This window comes from Heterodontus francisci, chromosome 6 (genome assembly GCF_036365525.1).
Source record: "Heterodontus francisci isolate sHetFra1 chromosome 6, sHetFra1.hap1, whole genome shotgun sequence".
Taxonomy (NCBI): Eukaryota; Metazoa; Chordata; class Chondrichthyes; order Heterodontiformes; family Heterodontidae; genus Heterodontus; species Heterodontus francisci.
In genome coordinates this window covers 133,784,026-133,806,011 of record NC_090376.1, presented here as the reverse complement: position 1 = coordinate 133,806,011, position 21,986 = coordinate 133,784,026, and the positions used below count along the sequence as shown (strand labels likewise).

Sequence of the window (21,986 nt, the reverse complement as noted above, 5' to 3'; positions counted from 1 at the left end):
TTGCCAGCGATATATTAAAATTCATTATTAAAAGTCTTATGTATGGACATATTTCCTGTTCTCATATTGAGAAATGCTTTTTATATTAACATTTACAATGGAAACTGTTTATTTAATCATTTATAATGGCATTGCCTTACATAAACACTTTCATGTTCCTGTGAAATTCCATGCCTCCAACCACTGGTGGCATTGTACATCTTCTCAATCCCATGACTAAACTTACGAGTTTTATCTCCTTTCTTATTCTCTTGGCCCGTAATGTTTGTTTTTAAAAAATATTTGGACGCCTACAACCACAAAACGCAACTCCACAACAGCTCCAACTTCTTTGCCTTTGCACGCCAAGCGTTGACTTTACTGGATTTCACATTTCTCCTTGTATATTCTCTGTTTTGTCACCCTGCAGCTTCTTGGCTGTAATTCTTTAAAAGATTTCTTCCTCCCTGCCCTGCATATTCCAGGTGTGGCCTCACCAAGGCCCTGCTCATATACTCAAATCCTCTCGCTATGAGGGCCAACATACCATTTGTCTTTTTTACTGCCTGTTGCACCTGCATGCTTACCTTCAGCAACTGGTGTACGAGAACGCCCAGGCCTCGCTGCGTATTCCCCTCTCTCAGTTTATAGCCATTCAGATAATAATCTGCCTTCCTGTTTTTGCTACCAAAGTGGATAACCTCACATTTATCCACATTATACTGCATCTGTCATGCATTAGCCTACTCACTCAACTTGTCTAAATCACCCTGAAGCCTCTCTGCATCCTCCTCACAACTCACCCTCCCACCCAGTTTTGTGTCATCTGCAAATTTGGAGTTTTAAACTTAAACTCCTGGGATCATAGACTGATACAGCACAGAAGGAGGCCATTCGTTCCATCATGCATATGCTTCTTTGTCTTTGCCCCTTCTTCAGAACTGCTGCCCGCCTTGTGAGATTTCCCCACCCTGCAGGTTCCCGGTCCCAATTAAAAATGTGCCACTTGCAGACTCCCAATCTCCAACTCTTTAGACATTTTCTTTCCCTGCATGGTCCCAACCCCCTCCCAGCATGACTCTTGTCTCACTGCAGCTTCTTCCGCACAACCCTAGTCCTGTTTAATAAAATGTCTTCAGCCACGAACTCCGAGATACATCTGGTGGTGGGGTGGTGGCGTAAAATTGAGCGGGAGACTCCGGGAGGGTGCCCAATTGAGGGCCATTTCTGCTTCCCTAACCATCCCCAGGACCCATGACGCCCCCCCCCCCCCCCCCACCATTCGCCCAAACGACCATCCTTTCCTTGCCGGGGCCCAGCCAATAACCCCGGCGAGGCAACCCAAACTTACCTGCTCCATGTCCTCGGCTGGGCTGCAGTCCCAGCAGTGGCCACCGCTCCCAGTGGCGGCACTAGGACTAAGAGCTGCCCACCCAATCATTGGCCGGCAGCTCAGTGAGGCAGGACTTTCTCCCTCAAGCTGATGGAAGTCCCGCCTCGGAACAATTAAAGCCCGGGGACCTGTAAAATGTGGGATGGATCCCCGGGCTTGGTGAAAGCAGGTTCGCCACCGACTTTTACGTTGGTGGCCAGTTCCCGTCTGCCCGACGTAAAATCCAGCACTTTGTTTCTATACTTTTCACGCAGTGAGTTGTTATGATCTGAAATGCACTTCCTGAAAAGGTCATGGGAGGAGATTCAATAGTGACTTTTGAAAGGGAATTGGGTATATACCTGAAAAGGAAATAAAATGCAGGGCTATGGGAAAAGAGCAGGGGAGTAGAACTATTTGGATAGAACTTTCAAACAGCCAGCACAGCCAAAATGGACCAAATGGCCTCCTTCTTTGCTGTATGGTGCTGATTCATTATCACCTTCTTTTGCCTTACACCATCTTTACTTTTGTCATTTAATCACTCCTGTCATCCACCCATATCTTTACCTGACACCTTTCCCTAGCTCTGCCCTTGTTTAAAAGCTGTTCATCTCATATTAAGATAGTAACATGGGCAGGCCATTCTTCAGCCATTCAGTTACATCATGGTTGAATGGCCTAGCTCTAACTTTAAGGTGATGCCCCCATGTTCTGGACTCCCCCACGAGAGGAAATAGATTCTCTCTATCAACACCTACCAACACCTTTAATCATCTTAAACATCTCAGTTAGTTCATTCCTTAATCTCCTATTTCTCATCTCCATGCTGCCCCTCAGCAATATCATGCAAAAGCATGGTATTACTTTTTACATGTACAATGATGACACTCAGCTCCACCTCACTACCACTTCTCTCGACTCCTCCACTGTTGCTAAATTATCGGATTGCTTATCCGTTATCCAGTATTGGATGAGCAAAAATTTCCTCCAATTAAATATTGGGAAGACTGAAGCCATTGTTTTCGGTCCCTACTCCAAACTCCAAACCCTAGCTACCAACTCCATTCTTCTCCCTGACACCAGTCTGAGATTAAGCCAGTCTGTTTGCAACCTCGGTGTCACATTTGACCCCGAGATAAGCTTCCGACCTCATATTTGCGCTTTCACTAAGACCACCTATTTCCATCTCCATAACATTGCCCGACTTCGCCCCTGTCTCAGCTTATCTGCTGCTGAAACCCTCATTCATGCCTTTGATACCTCTAGACTTGCCTATTCCAATGGATTCTTGGCTGGTCCAAATTCTACTCTCTGTAAACTTGAGGTCATCCAAAGCTCTGCTGCCCATGTCTTAACTCGGACCAAGACCCATACCCTTATCACTCCTGTGCTGGCTCTCAGTCAAGCAATGTCTTGATTTTAAAACTCTCATCCTTGTTTTCAAATCACTCTTTGGCCTTGCCCCTCCCTATCTCTGTAACGTCCTTCAGCCCCACAACCCTCCAAGATATCTGCGCTTCTCTAATCCTGGCCTCTTGTGCATTCCTGATTTTAATCACTCCACCATTGGTGGATACACCTTCAGTTGCCTGGGGTCCAAGCTCTGGAATATGCTCCCTACACCTCTCTGCCTCACTTTCCTCCTATAAGATACTCCTTAAAACCTATGTCTTTGACCAAGCTTTTGGTCATCTGACCTAATATCTCTTTATGTGGCTCAGTGTCATACTTTGTTTTATAATGCTCCTGTGAAACATCTTGGGATGTTTTGTTACGTTTAAGGCGCTGTATAAATATAAATTGTTGTTATATTCAAGGGAAGACAAGCCTAGTCTATGCGATCTGTCCTCCTAGTTTAAACCGTCGAGCCCCGGTATCATTCTGGTGCATTTGCTCTGCAGCCTGTAGGCCAATATATCCTTCCTGAGGTGTGGTGCCCAGAACTGAATGCAGTGCTCCACACTGAATCACAGCAGAGGTCTGTACAGCTTTAACTTCCTCCACTTTGTATTCCAGCCCTCTTGAGATAAAGGCCAACATTGCAGTCGCCTTTTTTAAAAAAAGATGATTTTCCACTTCTGATGAAAGGTCTTTGACCTGAACCATTAACTGAGCGTTTGCAGCATTTGTTTTAATTCTCAGTGGGAAGTGGGTGATTTGTACAGCAGAGATCAGCCGCAGAGTTTATTGTTTGAAACAACACCATTGTGAATTTGTGATACAATATCAACAAAGGAAAGCGCTTGGGTTGGAAGAGAGAGCATTAATTCCTTTGCATTACTGCTGCTACTGCGACTGTAGCAACTGGCTTTGAGGCGCGCGGAGGGAGGCGGAGCCAGGATCGTTGCGCGCCCCAGGGGTTTCTCTGTGTCCAGGCCGCGTGCTCCGGGCTGGAATTCCAGCAACAATGCAGAAGCCGGCGCTACAGAACGTTCAGAATGTTACACTGAGCCTCACCCTGCCCATCTCGTGCCAGATCTGCCTGGGGAAGGTACTGTGTTCGCGCAGAGAGAGAGAGCGGGGAGGTACGGTCATTGCAGAGCATTGAGGACCGGGGGGGGGGTCAATCTTTGCAGCACTGCGACCAAACCACTCGACAAGATGCATTTTTTTCTCCTTCCAAACTTCTCTTTCCACTGCAGTCTTTCTTTCTAAGGCGGATTTAAAAAAAGATTTCTCCTCTGGTTAAATGCAATTTCGACTGCTACGCCGGGAAGTAATCGTGAATTTTGGGGACACAGACCCATTTTTTTTTAAAGAGTCTGTTCGTTTCTTTAACTCAAAACAAACTTGGCATTGCAGACGTTATGTGTCAGTTGAAGTTTAGAAAGGAAGGGAACTTGTGAACTCGCTCTCTCTCTCTCTCTCTGTGGGTTAGACTCTCACTTCCGCATCATTTTTGTTGAACCGTCAAAGGAAAGTGTTGTTTAATGGCAGCTGAAACGCCTGACAATTGTCAGTCTGTTCAGAGCAGCGAACACTTTCATAAAGTTTTACTTTTTACATGTTTCCAGAGTGCTTTTCTTTGTGTGTTTTGCATCTTTTTTTCATTAAACTTAACACTTAACCTAAATTGCCTGGATTCGCTTTCAAACATTTTTGAATTAGGAAAAGTAGCCTTATGTTATTCATGTCATACTGTTTGTAATTATTGTAAACGCTGATCATGGCACGTGACATCAAAAAGGACATTGAGTATTGCAAAAGATTGCGTTTTATGATTATTTTTGCTTATACAAATTTACGTGAATTCGAATATGTAAATGAAGACTTTTATTTATATAGTACCTTTCACAACGTCATGACATCCCAAAGTGTTTTTGCAGCTAATGCTGTATTTTTGAAGTGTAATCATTGTTGTCATGTAGGAAGTGCAGCAATCAGTTTGTACAAAGTACATACAGCAATGAAATAAATAAGATAGTCTGATTCAGGTATTGGTTGAAGGATGAATATTGGCCAGGACCAACAGAATGCACCTTCTCTTTGAATATGTCTGTGTTCACTTGAGGCTAGTGGGGCCTCGGCTTAACATCTCATTCGAAGGACGACACTTGCAACAGTGCAGAACTGCCTCTGTCCTGCACTGAAGTGCCAGCCTAGATTTATGGGCTCAAGTGTCTGGACTTGAAACCACCACCTTCTGACTCTGGCAAGAGACAAACTCAAATATTTTTATTTGATGAAATGGACTTTAAGTGCTATAATTGTGTCTGTACAAATGTAAATAAGTACACCTGTGCGAGCTTAGACACAGAGATGACTGGTCAGAAGAGGGGAATTCAATGAAACTAAGTGATTGACAATAATATGTGATCAGGCTCATTTAAAAGCCAGTTGTGTGGATGCGTTAACCTCAATTAATACCAATTTTGCAAATGTTTTAGGTACGTCAACCAGTTATCTGTTCAAACAACCATGTCTTCTGCTTCATGTGCATGCAGTCTTGGCTGAAAAACAGCACCCAGTGCCCAACCTGTAGAGTTCCAATCACATCTGAAAATCCTTTCAAGGAAGTACTGGGTAAGGCTTCTTTAGGATGGCTTTTTCTCAGTTCAGCTATAAAAGGCTTAATTCAGTTTATGTTTTAAAAGAGTAGCAATGCTCGGATGAATTTTTGCTATGGCGGTGGGAAACGGGAGCTGGGTCTGTGTTCGGGTCAGAAACTTGCCTGTGGTGGGAAACTGATTGAAGTTCAGATTTTCATGGGGGTGAGCCCTTAATTGATATGGACATAGGTTCCCTGTCCAATTAGAGCCTGTGGGGAGGGCTTGATGAAGTTTGAGACTCATTTAGACTCCCACAGCAGCTATCGCTGAGGCTGCTGGTTGTCCGGAGGGAGAGATTTGTGGTTTGTGGCAAAGCCGTCCACTATACCAGAGGGAAGCAAGATGTTACAGGGGAGTCGGAGGCCTGGCACCTGGCAGGGCAGCCCCTCGCTTCATCGATGCCAACCTGGATCTAATTCTGGAGGCCGTGAGGGAGAGGAGAGTGGTCATCTTTCCAGAGGGTAGCAGGAGGATGCCACCTCTTGATGCAGCAGGGACACCTCCCTTTTCAGTGTCATCTCATTCCATCTCCTCTTCCTCCTCTCTTACCTCCTGCTCCTCCCCTGATGAGCTATCCTTCCAGGGCCTCACCACCCTCACGGTCCACACCTCTCTGGAGGGCCACGTAATGGAGAGTGCAGCAGACCACCATAATGATCAAGACCCTTGCAGGAGGATATTGGAGGGCACCGTCTGACCAATACAAGCACTGGAAGCGCATCTTGAGTAGCTCAATGGCCTGCTGAAAGGATGGCCTGCTGAGCTGGTGACATTGCCTCTGTACCTCTGTCTGGGGTTCCCTCAAAGTGGTCAGTAGCCATCTCAACAGGGGTTTCCCTTGTCCTCTAGGATCCATCCACTTCCTTTTGGAGGTTGGTGTGAAGACCTGAGGAACCTGGACTGGCGAAAGATGAAGGAGTCACGGCAGCTGCCAGGAAAGCAAGCGCACACGTGGAAGCAGCTCTTCTTGTGGCCACAGACCAGTTGGACATTGAGGGAATGCAAGCCCTTCCTGATGATGAATCTTACTGGCCGGTCACTGGGTGCCATGATGGCCACATAATTGCAATCAATGATGCCCTATGCCTGGGGGAATCCAGCTGTGTGGGCGAAACCCAGTGCCTTCTATCCCTGCAGGGCCCTGTCCATTGTCAAACGAATGTGCTGCCCACTCTGACACAGAGGGCATTATTGACTAGAAAGTTGCAGTGTTGTGCAGCCGTTTGCAAGATGCCACCAAAGTCTGCAGCTGATGCTTGGAAAGAGCCAGAAGTAAAGAAATTCAAGGCCACAGTGATTTGATGGCTACTGGCAGGGCATGGTGACCATTGCTGGGAGGTATGAGATCTTCGATGATGAGGGTACAGATATCAGAAACCTGTGCCTTTTAAAGTCACAGTCTCCTGTGCACTGGGTCTCGGTCATCTCCAGGTAGCTCCATCTTTGGGGGTAGGTAGGTCAGCTGTTGAGGGTGTGGCTTCTGTTGCCTTCCTGCCCTTTTTTCCTCTCGCGCACCCTCCTGATACCTGGGGTTCCACCCTTCCTGTTGAGGGTGTTGACCCTCATCACCACTGGGCCCAGAGTCTGATATTTGTGCCCCCAATGCCAGCTGCAGCCTTCCTTTTGGACAGGTGGCCATCCTATTGTGAATAGCAGCCTTGCCTCCTGCTCTTCTACCCCCACAATGTCGGGGGTGGTGGGTGGTTGGTGGAGTGACGATCCTGTTTGATGCCTGAGTACTGAGAACCCACTCCCTGTCACCTCCACAGTGCCAAGGGCACCTACTTACCAAGTGCCAAATCCCCTTTTGCCCCTCGTATGGGGCTGGAGTGATGCCCTGGGGGAGCTTTTACTGGCTCCCCATTGTGTACCCGCCTCCCCTCAGCTGTTCAGAAACTCTCAACACCTAAAACCCATGCGCTGCTTTAAATATTGCACCCTCCCCCTTCAACAAGCTCTTGCGCACAAACATCTGAATTAGGAGCAGGAGTAGGCCATTCGGTCCCTTCGAGCTTGCTCCGCCATTTAATAAGATCATGGCTGATCGAATTTTGACCCCCGATACTCTTGTTAGTCAAGAATTTATCGACCTCTGTCTTAAAAATATTCGGTGACCCTCCCTTCACCACTCTCTGGGGAAGAGAGTTCCAAAGACTTGCAACTCTCTGAGAGAAAGAAATTCTCCTCATCTCTGTCTTAAATGGGTGATCCCTTATTTGTAAACTGTGTCCCCCAGTTCTAGTCTCTCCCACAAGGGAAAACATCCTTTCAGCATCCACCCTTTCAGGTCCCCTGAGGATCTTATATGTTACAATATGATAACCTCTCATTCTTTTAAACTCCATAGACACAGACCCAACCTTTCTTAAGATAACCCCCCTACCACCTCCCCCCCAATCCCAGGTATCAGTCGAGTGACTTAACAAGCTTTTTAACTGGTTTAATTCTCCACAGTTGGGAGGAGAGCAAGATTCCTGTACTACCCTCCCCCGCCCTGGTGATTATTGCTGGCACTAGGATTGACGGCTTGAAATTGACACGCAGCCTGGCACTTATATTTTCAGGCCCCCTCAGACTCTGTTCCTGAATTCGCTGGTGGGGGGGGGGGGGGCAGAAATTCCACCCACTATTGCTTTATCAAGATAGAAACTGATAGTTCAGTGCTGAACTGTCTTAACATACTTCCTCGTTTAACTTTGGATGTATATAGAAATGTATCAAGGTAGCACATACTGCAGAGATGAAACTTTGGGGACCGCAGCATGTAGACCAGTTTCACCATTAAAGCACTGAATTACTTATTGTGACATGCCAGATCAATACACTAATACACTTAAGTTGCTTCCCTTACAAATTGACTGATAGTTTTGGCATCAGGCATTTAAAGCACATTGAGGCTGATGTAAAGCGAACAAGCGAAATGGCCGATATGTTTAAATGAGCTGCTTTCTTTTGCACAGCTATGTTTTGTGTGACTTGCTGTCCAGACTTGTATTCATGCATTTTATTGAGACAAAGAATTCTACAGATTTCAGACAGAGCAGTCTAAAAGGACGTCCTGCATACTAGTATCTGCGAACTCGCAGCTGTGCTAAACAGCTCCGAGTTTACAAGCCTTTCTGGTCTTAATCCAAGAGGGAAACACAGCATTGAAAGATAAACTGGAGGGGCTTGGCTTGGCAATTATCATGCATACAATAAGTAGCAAAAGATTGATCGAAAAACTACCAGAGTGTTTGCCAAGTAATACCTTTCTCATGCATTTTTAAAGGAATAAGTAATCTTGTTAAGGGTGTATATTTGAAAATGGTTGGGTTTTTTAAGCCAACACAAACACAAAGTAAACAGATGTCATCTTTCATTTTCACACGGAATATGTAGCTGCAAGGTGTAGAGTTTGAAATCCTGGTGATAACCCTGCATCGTGTTGCCCTAGAATTGATAGAGTAGGTTCTGATTTTACCTGGTGGCATCTAGTTGCCTAGAGAGTAACATGGAATGGTATTCTACAGAATTATTTGCTGACTTATTTATGGGTTTACCAAGAGTATTATTCCTTTAAATGAACAAATTACCTAGGATAGTGAATACTCTATATAGATATCAACAGTACTGCCCTTATATAACAAAAGGTATGCAGTTATATTAAACATTACCTCCTTCCTATTTTTAGGATATATTTCAGATTAAGATAAGCTCTCTGGATTCAGTGCAGGCCAAGAGATCACTATAATAAGTGACTCAACTGGTGAACTTTCTCAGAAAGGTTGAGGTTGCTGCATACACTTGACATGTATGACAATTCCAGTCAGGACTGTTGAACATTGTTGGTGGGATAACTATTTTGTGATTTGCGGCGCAAGCCAAGGTGATTTGATGATTCTGTAAAAGAGGGAAAGAGGTTTTGGTTTGTGTATTCTTTACTTGTATGGAACTGAATTTAGTTCCCCTGTTCACCCACCACAGAGCGCAACTTTCTTCAATTGTCCTTGAATTCTGAAGCCTGTCATTTTATAACAGGAAGAAAATAAAAAGGCCAGGGCTAACTTAAATCTGAATCCTACATTTGTATAAACCAGTGTTGTGCAGTAGAAATCACTGACTAGCTACATGTGTAGCATTTTAACCACATGCATGAATTTTAGTAGAAAATGCCTTACACACAGTAAAGGTAAATGTACTTTACAAGTGTATTCACTTGACAAACATCTACCATTTTGTGCAAAAACGTTTACAATCTTTCTCTTTTGCCAAAGGCTTCAAATCTTGGCATGGATTTATCAGACACAGCATTTCATAGTGCAGCTTCTAGGTTTTCATCCAGCAATTGCGAGTGGTACTCTGACCTCATCAAAGTGAAATGCACCAGACCTGCCCTCGTTCTCCATCCAGAACGTCACGGGAAACTGCCCTTTTCCATGACCTATCCTGCTGTAGCTGCTCATTATTAGTTGGACTTTCTTCTGCTGGCCTGGTGCAGTTTTTCTGATTGGTCAGACTCACCATGATGACCATTCCATCTCCACACAATGTTGCTGGTTTTTCCAGGCTGCTGAAATCTGGTGTTTTTACCCGTGATACATACCTTTTTAGATCAGCACTAACCAAGGAAGGAAAGCATGCACAACGATCAAAAATCATTTGGACACTCGACTTTACATCTTGCCAACAAACGCACAAAATGGTTAAAATACATATGCATACATTGTGCAAATATGACTATTAAGATCACCTGCCCAACAATGGCATGTTTTCATTTTCTGTTTACTAATCATAAAAGTTCAGTTAACCAAGTCTAGATTCTCAATTAACCAGATATAGCGAGCGGCTAACATTTAATATAGGCTGGTTTACTATTCGTATAATGGATTCATCATACCTGCTGCACCCTGGCCTCCTCAGCACAGATGAATTTTAATTCCTCTCTGGCTGCAGGGGAGGTGCCAGAGGACTGGAGAACAGCTAATGTGGTCCCACTATTTAAGAAAGGTTGTAGAGATAAGCCAGGGAACTACAGACCAGTGAGTTTCCCATCAGTGGTAGGGAAACTATTGGAGAAAATTCTGAAGGAGAGAATCTATCTCCACTTGGAGAGGCAAAATTTGATTAGGAATAGTCAGCATAGCTTTGTCAGAGGGAGGTCATGCCTAACAAATTAGATTGAATTTTTTGAGCATGTGACCAGGTGTGTCACTGAGGGTAGTGCAGTTGATGTAGTTTACATGGATTTCAGCAAAGCCTTTGACAAGGTCCCACATGGGAGACTTATCAAGAAAGCAAATGCACGTGGGATACAAGGTAACTTGATAAGGTGGATTCAAAATTGGCTTAGCTGTAGGAGACAGAGAGTGATGACAGACAGCTGTTTTAGTGACTGGAAGCCAGTGTCCAGTGGCGTACCACAGGGATCTGTGCTGGGTCCCCTGTTGTTTGTCATTTATATAAACAACATAGATGACTATGGGGGGGTAGGATCAATAAGTTCGCGGATGACACAACGATTGGCCGGGTGGTTACCAGTGAGGTGGAGTGTCTTAGGATTACAGGGAGATATAGACGGGATGGTCAAATGGGCAGAAAAGTGGCAGATGGAATTTAACACTGAAAAGTGTGAGGTGATGCACTTTGGAAGGAGTAATGTGACACGGAAGTATTCAATGAATGGCCTGACACTGGGAAGTTCAGAGGAACAAAGGGACCTTGGTGTGTTTGTCCATAGATCTATGAAGGCAGAAGGGCAGGTTAATAGGGTGGTGAAAAAGGCATATGGGACACTTGCCTTTATCAATCGAGGCATAGATTACAAAAGCAGGGAGGTCATGTTGGAGTTGTACAGAACTTAGGTAAGGCTGGAGTACTGTGTGCAATTCTGGTCGCCACATTATAGGAAGGATGTGATTGCATTGGAGGGGGTGCAGAGGCGTTTCACCAGGATGTTGCCTGGGATGGAACATTTACGCTATGAAGAGAGGTTGGATAGGCTTGGGTTGTTTTCACTGGAGCAGAGATGACTGAGGGGTGACCTGATCGAGGTGTACAAGATTATGAGGAGGGTGGATAGGGAGCAGCTGTTCCCCTTAGTTGAAGGGGTCACAAGTTTAAAGTGAGGGGCGGGAGGTTTAAGGGGGACTTGAGGAAGAACCTTTTTACCCAGAGGGTGGTGACGGTCTGGAATGCCCTGCCTGGGAGGGTGGTAGATGCTGGTTGCCTCACATCCTTTAAAAAGTACCTGGATGAGCACGTGGCACGTCATAACATTCAAGGCTATGGACCAAGTGCTGGCAAATGGGATTAAGTAGACAGGCCAGGTGTTTTTAATGCATCGGTGCAGACCCGATGGGCCGAAGGGCCTCTTCTGCACTGTATTATTCTGTGATTCTGTGAATTACCACTGCAAGTCTGCGATGCAGTATATTCAAGATTCATTTTGACTGCTGCTATCCAATTTCTGAAATGTTGTAATGCCACCAGATTTCATTCAGGTGGGTATGAGATTAGATTTGATACTTTGTACAGTTACAGGTAAGGTAAATGTAGCAATGAATAGGTACAGATCTCACTGAACACAAACTTAATAAAGGCAGATTGTTAAAACAGAATTTGGAATTACTCATTTTCTTTGGGCATATGTAGGAAAAGAAATATTACAAACTCTAAGTCACATGCTGAAATATTATAAAGACATTGTTACTAATTATTTAATTTCCATTCAGGTGGAACAGATGGTACGGAAAATTATGACAGTCCATCCGTCAAGCGACACCTTCGGAAAACTAGGTTGGAACTGTTACATAAAGAATATGAGGTAATACGTTTACTATTAAACCAAGATTTTTCAGTATTAGCCTGAATAGGAGATGAGTCAAAAAGCAGCAAATGACAAAAGATTTTAATGGCTTAACATGATGTATCCCTTGAAAAATCTAACTTTTGGAAAAATATTGCAAGCAATCAAGAGTTCTCCATTACTTGGATTTATACATGCATGTGTGTTATATATTTGATGTCCCGTGAGGAGGGGGAAGGTGCACAGAGGAATAGTACTGGGTTGTGGATGGGGGATTGTCAGACCAGGATTTGACAGTATTGGGGAGGAGTGGTTACTGAGTTGTGCTACTATCAGGGAGGAAGGGGCAATGTCCGGCAGCCTTGCAGGGATCCAGGAGAAGTGCCTTGCCTCTTTCCCTGGCCATTTTCAAATTTGTCATCCTTAACCACCTCCCCCCAGCCATCCCCGCCGTCAACATGTCCCACTCTAAACATATTCCTTGTCTTTAGCTTGTTCATACTTTAAAGCCCTAGAGTATTTGCTGATTTACACAGTCTTTTAATAAACATGTACTTCCATTCGCAAAAACCACTCATACTCAAAATTCCATATTTTACTGTTTCCAAATTTTTATATCTTTTCAAAAAAAAAACTTCTAATCCCCAAAAGTTAGAACTAAATTGAAAGCCATAACGAAGAAGAAAGGAACAACAGCCAATCAGGAGTCCAAATTACTCTAGCTAGGTTGAAATCACCTTGTAAAACTAATTGAAATGCTGCTTCAATTTTTACATTGAGAGAAAGAAATCCATTTTCGATAAACCCTGTTTTGCTTTCTAAATACTATCAAAAAAAACTTAAAGGTGATCTATATGATGTAAATATTCAGCGCTTAATAGAAACAAGGCAGTTGTAAATAAAGCACCTGTCCCTTTCCTAAATGTGAAACCTGCCTGAAATTAAGCTTTGAGAATTAAGTCACCAACTTGTTTTGAAGTCTTAGAAAAAAGCAAAGAAACTCATAAATGCTCTTCAGGTTTAAGAAGACACCTTTCTACTTTTAACTCCGAGAAGCCTGGAATTTCTGAATCCTGCACATACTACGAATCCATGATGTAGGTGCTAATGGGCTTCAAATTAACTGGGGGCCAAATATCCAGTCAATGCCCAAATTTTGAGATGAGCTGAGGCCTTGAAAGAAAAACATTTACTGAAGGTATTAAAGGACACGGTGACTATTCGATGATTAACTTTTGTTGTACTATATGTAATTTTTTTCATTTCATATTTTAGACACTAGAAATTTCAGTATATAAAATATCAAACAATATTTTTTTTCATTGGGTGCCCGACTGGTTATTCAGATTTAGTTGTCATCTTATTTGCTCAGCAGTTTCTAGATTTCCTCACTACATTCCCTACTTTGCAGTTCTGTTTTGTAGCAGTTTTATTTTACAAAGTGTGAAAGGGTTGACGGGGAGAGTGCAAGATGAAACGAGTGACACTTGCAAAAATTGTGTTCTATATTTAGAGCATGATGATCCCATGTTTTTTTCATCTTTGTTACTGTCCTTATCCTCTTCCTCTCCGTCATCTCTGCTTCTCCTTCTCTCAAACTTTTCCTCGTTCTTTCTGCTCTGTTCCACTATCTTTTCTCATTCTGTGCACACGCTCTCTCTTTGTCTTTCAGTTTGTTTCTCTCTATTGCTCTTTGTTTTTCCCTGTCATTGTCAGTTCCACCTTTTTCTCTCTCCATTGATGTTTTCTCTTGTATGTGCTTTCTTGTTCTCACTCCTGTGCTGTCAGATGCGCATTTTCACTGTCTGTGCTCTCACACTGTCGCTCTCTCTCTCTCCTCTTGCATTTCAACTTTCCTTCCCTGTGGTGTTACATAATCTTTCAGAACTGTAATTGAAGATGCTGTTAGCTGTCATGTGATTTTAATTTTGTCCCATATAGTGCTTGTGTTTGGCATTAGTTGATACAGTAAGGCCACAGAAATTGGGAACAAGGTCAGATCTCCAAATTATGGAATATAATGGGCTGGGAACAGGCCATTTAAACTACCTAGTTTGCCCTCGAGTTTTTCTCAGTCCCATTCTCCTGCTTGCTTCCATACCCTGTAATATTCCTCTTTTTCAGCAACTATTTAGTTACCCTTTTATAAAATAAAAATGGACTCTACTCTGCTTCATCAATGATTTGTGGCAGGGAATTTCACATTATAAAATCACAGAAAGTTTTTGGCTCAGAAAGAGGCTGCTTGCCCATTGTGTCTGTGCCGGCCGAAAGACGAGCCACCCAGCCTAATCCCACTTTCCCGAATCTGGTCCGTAGCCCTGCAGGTTACGGCTCCATCCTCTGTGTAAAGAAATGATTTCTAATCCCAGCTTTAATCATTATCTTAAAATTGTTACTGTCTCGATGAGCCGGATGGCCCCATCTTTATCGTAAATGACTGCATGACTATGATCAGTGGCAACAATTGATCCTCATTCTCTACTCTTACTTAGTATCCCTCCCACCTGTTTAAAACTGCCCACTTCCATTAGCAATCCCTCATTCCATATGAACAATGACCTTACATGAACGATATGTGGTAATTCCAAGCTCCGGAATGGAAATCCTACTCTAACATGAGGGTGAAAGGAGTAGAGGGATATATTGAAGTAGTAGGGTGGGAGGAGGCTTGTGTGGAGCATAAACACTGGCATAGACCAGTTGGACCGAATGGCCTGTTTCTCTGCCGTAAATTATATTGTTGAAGGCTTTGATTGCTCCTTTAACTTCTCAACTGACTTTTCAAATCTCTATTACTGTAATTACTCATTCTGTTTCCCGTTTCACTGAATCTGTACTGTACTTTACCAATGCTTTGATATACTTTCCATATAACAATTTCCCTACACTTTAAAAACTGCACATGTTCAAATTATAATTAAAAACTTCATTTGGCTTTGCTAAACAACAATTAATAAGTATCCTGAGACATTTTTAACTACATTATCAGTCATGCAGTTTAATATTCTTTTTATGTTGATGCATGTTAGAACATAAGCACTGGGAGCAGGAGTAGGCAATTCAGCCCCTCGAGCCTGCTCCGCCATTCAATATGATCATGGCTGATCTCATCTCGGCCTCAACTCCACTTTCCTGCCTGTTCTCTATAACCCTTCAACCCATTTCTAATTAAAGATCTGCCTATCTCCTCCTTAAATTTACCCAGTGTACCGGCATCCACCGTACTCTGGGGTAGTGAATTCCATAGATTCACGACCCTTTGAGAGAAGTAATTTCTCCTCATCTCTGTTTTAATTCTGCTATCCCCTATCCTAAAACTATGACCTCTCGTTCTTGATTGACCCACAAGAGGAAACATCCTCTCTATGTCTACTTTGTCAATCCCCTTAATCATCTTATATACCTCAATTAGATCTCCTCTCATTCTTCTAAACTCTAGAGAGTAAAGGCCTAAACTGCTCAATCTCTCCATAAGGCAAGCCCCCCATCTCTGGAATCAATCTAGTGAACCTCCTCTGAACTGCCTCCAATGCAACTACATCCTTTCTCAAGTAAGGGGACCAAAACTGTACGCAATACTCCAAGTGCAGTCTCACTAATGCCTTGTACAGTTGCAGCAACACTTCCCTACTTTTAGACTCTATTCCTTTAGCAATAAATGCCAAAATTCCATTTGCCTTCCTTATTACCTGCTGTACCTGTAAACTGGTTTTCTGCAATCCATGCACGACGACACCCAGATCCCTCTGCACTGAAGCCCTCTGAAGTTTGTCTCCATTTAGATAATTTGCCTTTCTATTCTTCCAACCAAAATGGATAACCTCACACTTATCCATGTTAAAATCCATCTGCCAGATTTTGGTCCATTTATCTAATCTATCCATATCCATTTGTAGATTCCTTATTTCTTTATTGCAATTTACTGTCCCACCTATTTTAGTGTCATCTGCAAATTTGGCTATAGTACCTTCTATCCCTGCATCCAAGTCATTAATATAGATTGTAAATAGTTGGGGCCCGAGGACCGAACCCTTTGGCACCCCACTAGTTACATCTTACCAACCAGAAAAAGACCCATTTATCCCGACTCTCTGTTTTCTGTTGGTTAGCCAATCCTCTATCCAAGCTAATAAATTGCCCCTAACCCCTTTTGAACTTACCTTGTGTATTAACCTTTTGTGCGGCACCTTATCAAATGCCTTCTGGAACTCCAGATAAACTACATCTACAGGATCCCCATTATCCACTTTGCTTGTTACAGCTTCAAAGAACTCTAGCAAATTAGTCAAACACAATTTACCCTTCATAAAACCATGCTGACTCTGAATGATTGTGTTTTGGCTTTCTAAATGTCCTGTTATAACTTCCTTAATAATGGATTCTAACAATTTCCCAATGACTGATGTTAAACTAACTGGTCTATAGTTTCCTACTTTCTGCCTCCCTCACTTTTTGAATAACGGCGTTACATTAGCTATTTTCCAATCCAAACCTTTCCCGTATCCAGAGAATTTTGGAATATTATAACCAATGGATCCACTATCTCCACTGCACTTCCTTTAAGACCCTAGGATGTAGACCATCAGGCCCCGGGGACTTGTCTGCCTTCAACCTCAATAGTTTGCTAAGTACTTTTTCCCTAGTGGTGATGATTGTTCTAAGTTCCTCCCCTTTCTATAACCTCTGCATTATCTGATACTATCAGGATGGTACTAGTGTCCTCCACCGTGAAAACTGAGGCAAAATACTGATTTAGTGTCTCTGCCATTTCTGTGTTCCCTTCTATTAACTCCCCTGTCTCATCCTCCAAAGGATCAACATTCACTTGAGCTACTCTCTTCCCTTTTATATACTTATAGAAGCTTTTGCTATCCGTTTTTATATTTTGCGCTAGTTTTCTTTCATAATTTACCTCCTTTGCTCTTTTTATGACTTTTTTAGTAACCCTTTGTTGATCTTTAAAAGTTTCCCAATCTTCCAGCCTGTCATTGGCCTTTGCAATATGGTATGTCTTAGTTTTTGTCTTTATGTTCTCCTTAACTTCCTTGCTTAGCCATGGATGTTTTTTTCCCCCCTCTTAGTATCTTTCTTCCTCTCTGGAATATATTTTAGTTGGGATAAATTGAATATCTCCTTAAACATCTGCCACTGCTCATCAACTGTCCTACCTTTTAGTCTTCCTGCCCAGTCCACTAGGGCCAAATCTGTCCTCATGCATAGATAATTACCTTTGTTGAACTCCAAAACGCTACTTTGGTGAACTCCATGGTGGGTATATAGATCAAGATTTACAAACTTGAACGTATACTTGAAATTATTGAGACTTCTTGCAATTAGCATCAAAGCCATTCCCAACTGTAGGATTGTATAAGGGATTATGGTGGTTAAGATCTGAATTTGTTGCAAAATGTTACACCGTTACTGAATTACTCTTACGATGCTGGTACCAAATGAGTGCCATGATCAACTCCTTGTTTTCCTGCCCTCAACAACATGTACTTTGTTCAAATATTTGAGTAAAACTCTATGATTCCCGTCAGACCATGACTGCATCCCAGGGTGGAATTTAGTGAGGCCATTAGGAGTGGGAATGGAGGCGTGGGGGTCGAAGAATAGGGATGGACGTGCCCTTCCAGAAATCTGACTATGTGATGTCTGTTCTGGATTTAGTCAGCCCGCCACCCCGACATGATGGGACTGCAATTTAAATTGGCGAACAGCTCGTTGTAATATATTTGCATGGAACTGATCGCAATTCAATGGGGGATTTGGAATTAACTCAAAGGCGGGCGGGGCGGCCTCACGTGCCTTTGGATCCCCGGCCACTGAAAGGGCCAACACGGGTGGGCAGCCATGGGGAACAGGGGGAGCGTAGGCCATTGTTGGCCTGCAGTGCTGTACACTCTGCATGGGTGGGCCTGGTCTCGGGTGGCAATTCTGGGTGGGCTGAGTCTTGGGTGGCAGTGCTGCACGGGCTTGGGGTCTCGGATGAGAGGGTGCAGAGGCCATAGTATTGGTTGAGAGGGTCTGGTGTGCTATATCTTGGGTGACGGTCCGGTGGCCATAGTATTGGGAGCTGGGCTCTCTGCAAGGGTGCGCACATTAGCGTGTATACCAAGGGGTGTAACAAAGGTGCCAAGGCAAGTTTGTCTTTGCAAGTACAGCGCTCTGGAGGGCTACTGATCAGTTGGCTTGGGTCTCATACCCTATCATTGTGGATCCCGTGACGCAATGCAGCACCTCCGACAGAGGGAATGCCAGGAGGCAGCTGCGCCTACCCGTGAAGCTCCAAGAGGAGAGCGTCAGCAGGCAGCCATGCCAAGAAGGGCCCACCTGTGCCAGAGAGTGTACTGGATTCAATTTGCCAACCTCCAAATGTCTGAGCAGCATTGTCAGCGAAAACTACAGTTCTCCAGGTAGGCCTTCACCGACTTAATGCGGCATGCTGCATGACGACGTGCAACCGATGGACTTCCATGGACATCCAATGTCCGTGGCCCTGAAGATCACCATGGCACTTGACTTTTATACATCCAGCTTTTTCCAGGGATCTATCAGGGACATGGGTGGGGTCTCCCAGGCAGCAGCTCACTGCTGCATCATGGAGGTGACCAATGCCCTTTTCAAGAGGGATAGCGACTATGTGCACTACCGGACCGTCCCTGACAGTCAGGGCAAGAGGGCCATCGGCTTCGGGGCCATCACTGAATTTCCCCTGGTGCAAGGTATGATAGGTTGCACACATGTGGCCATCAAGGCTCTGTGAAGCTGCCAATCACCTTCATCAGCAGGAAGGGTTTCCATTCAATCAATGTTCAACTGGTCCGCAACCACTAAAAGCATTTCCTGCAGGCCTGTGCCCATCACCTGTGAAGCAGTCACGACGCCTACATAGTTTGACAGTCCCTGATGCCATGGCTTTTCAGGCCATCCGCTTGCCTTATGAGATGGATTCTCGGGGACAAGGGCTACCCATTGAAGACATGGCTACTGACAACTGTGAGGAACTCTTACACTGCAGCAGAGGAGAGGTACAACATCTGCCATGGCTCCACCAGAGCCACCATCAAGCAAGCCATTAGGGTGCTGAAGATGAGATTCCAATGCTTGGATTGATCTAGTGGAGCCCTGCAGTTTGCCCCAGCGAGGATCTTGCATATCATGGTCGTCTGCTGTGCTCTGCACAATCTAGCACTGCAGAGGGGGGAGGCCTTGTATGAAGAGGACATGATTGATCTCCAGTCCTCAACTGACGAGGAGGATGTGAAGGAGGCTAATGAGCAGGCAACACTGGATCTTGAAGCCTTTGCACTGGAGGACAGGCACATTGAGCAATGGGCGAGGGAGGCAAAAGACAATTTCATACTGACCCACCTCCACCCACCATGATGGCCTCTCAAAGTGAACTCAATAAAGACTCGCCTCTATGGGCTCAGTCTGTCACCTCTTTTCTATTTGGATTCCGTGCCTAGCACCCAGCTTAACCATGCACTCTGGCACATCTGAGACACTTACCAAAGGTGGCCAACACTGACAGCCAAATAAGGGTGAAGGTAGCATCTCACATTTCAGGCATGAAAAAATAAGCGTTTTACAACAATGAAGGTAAACTGTAATGATGACAAAATGTTATAAAACAATATAATTCGCAAATGGAAAACACATGTGAATCCCCAAGTGTGTCTGGGTGTTTTTTGTAATACTCCAAGCGCCTCATCCTTCTCTCACCATGCCACTGCTGCATTGAGCTTATGGCCAAGGCAATGGTGTGCAGGTCTGTGGGATCTGGCTCTCCAGGCGGGTCACCAATCTTTCGATGGAGGAAGCTCACATGCCTGAGACATTCCAGCAGTCATGGCATGGATGGACTCACGGCCGCACCTTGCCTCTGGCAGCTCCACCAGTTGCCTTTACCTCTCTCGGCAACTCCAGCATGCGCTGTGCTGTCGGCACCAGTGACTCTTCTTCAGCCTAGGACTCAGCATGGGCCTGACCACCCACAGTCCTCCGTGGCTACTCTGTCAGTGGCCTCGGCGCTCTCAGCCTCAGCCAGCTGCTCGGGCGCGTGTGCAGTGCTGTCATCAGCTTGTGACTCTGATTCGAAGCCCAAACGGAAACCCGCTGAGGTGAAAATATGTGCTCTGGTGGAAGGTGCAGGAGAATCATGTGATGGTGCATCCTCTGACTGCTCCTCCTCCTCAGAAATTAATGGCGGTCCCTCTTCAGCTGGAGCCTCCTGTGGAAGTCAATCTGCATGAGAGAACACAAACATCTGTGGGTTAGGCTCTGTAAATTTTGTCACGCCAACCATGCATGATGTGGATCTCCTGGTCTTATTGTAACAGGATTTAATTTTTAAACATACCGTGTTTTGAGCTCCCCCTTGGTGAATCCTTGGTCACCATTTTCCAATTATAAGGTAAAGAAATTTGCATAAACAGGCTTTCTTAGGTTTAAAGAAGAAAAGTGAAATTTATTAAAATCTTAAACTTAAACTCTAATTTGGTTAACGCCTACGGATACACACTGCGCCCCACACTAGCATGCATACGCGATACGCACATGCAAATGGAGACAGCAAAGAGCAGAAGACAAATAAAGTGGAGAAGTTTGAGGCAATATCAGAAGAGTTTCTTGTTACTGTGCTTCGAGCTCACTGTAGTCCTTTTGTAGGACGTTCTTGCTTGTAGGTAATTTTTGCTTTTCGTTGGGGCCCAGTATTCTTCTTAAACCTTGTTCACTGTAGGAGACTTTTCTCTCTTGGGGTTCATGGGTCTTGAGTTCTGTGAGAAGGAGATGGGAGCAGGCAGGAGAAAGATGTTCAGTCCAGGAGCAAAGAGCTTTCTGAGTTCAAGTTCTCTGTGGCAAGTTCAAATTCAAAAAACTCCAACAACCAGTTAGTCATGTGACTAAATAGGTCTGGCCGCGCCTGTTTGTGTATTTTGCCATTTTAGCAGTTAACCTGGAATGCTAGCTGTCCACCTTCAACGTCTGGTAATCAAAAGTCCATTGTGGATTAAATTGGAGCAGGGAATAGCCCCTTTGTCCTTTCCAAGTACTGTCTGTTACTATGCAAATGTCTTTACAGTCAAGGGTCTGGTGTTTTTTTTCAAAACAAGTTCTTTCTTTACTCCAGTAACAGTTTAAAAATCAATGTTCATGTGGCAAAATTGATGTCTCATTGGGGGCCTGCATGACAGTGTAAACAATACGGGAGCTATAATTTATAATCATCTGCTACCTTTGGCATTTTTCATGTCTATTTAGCTACTATATTAGAAATGTATTTAGTGGGAAGAGCTCAGTTCCATCATCTGTTGTCTATTCAAATAGTTCCGTAAGCATTAAAGTTCCAATCCAGTTTGGCAGAATTTTATTTGCACTCTTGGTCATAATACTTTATTTTGCATTCGTAGTCACGCAGGAAAATATATTATTGAAACTTATGATAGTTGAGTAACCTGATGAGTCTAACAGAATGAAAATAAACAAAAGAAGTTGCATTTATATAACACTTTACACAATCTCAGGTTGTCCCAAAGTGCTTACAGCCAATGGAGTACCTTTGTAGTGCAGTCACTATTGTAAAGAAGGAAACATAGCCACCAATTTAAACACAGCAAGGTCCCACAAACAGCAATGAGATTAATGACCAGATAATCTTGCCTGAACACTGGGAGGAACGACCCAGCTCCTCTTTGAATAGTGTCAAGGGATCCTTTGTGTCCAGCAGAGAGGGTAGGTGGAGCCTTGGTTTACTGTACCATTTGAAAGATTGGAACCTCTCTCAGTA

At 44.0% G+C, this 21,986-nt stretch overlaps 1 protein-coding gene across 1 annotated transcript in view; it reads left to right on the top strand.

The window, feature by feature from the left end:
- The first annotated feature begins 3,684 nt into the window (after positions 1-3,684).
- obi1 (ORC ubiquitin ligase 1) overlaps positions 3,685-21,986 on the top strand; it is a 38,613-nt gene continuing 20,311 nt past the window's right edge. The window contains exons 1-3 of the mRNA XM_068034356.1: positions 3,685-3,845; positions 5,242-5,377; positions 12,117-12,208. Coding sequence (XP_067890457.1) covers positions 3,762-3,845; positions 5,242-5,377; positions 12,117-12,208 — 312 coding nt within the window. The 5' untranslated portion in view covers positions 3,685-3,761. The remainder of the gene's footprint in view (positions 3,846-5,241; positions 5,378-12,116; positions 12,209-21,986) is intronic.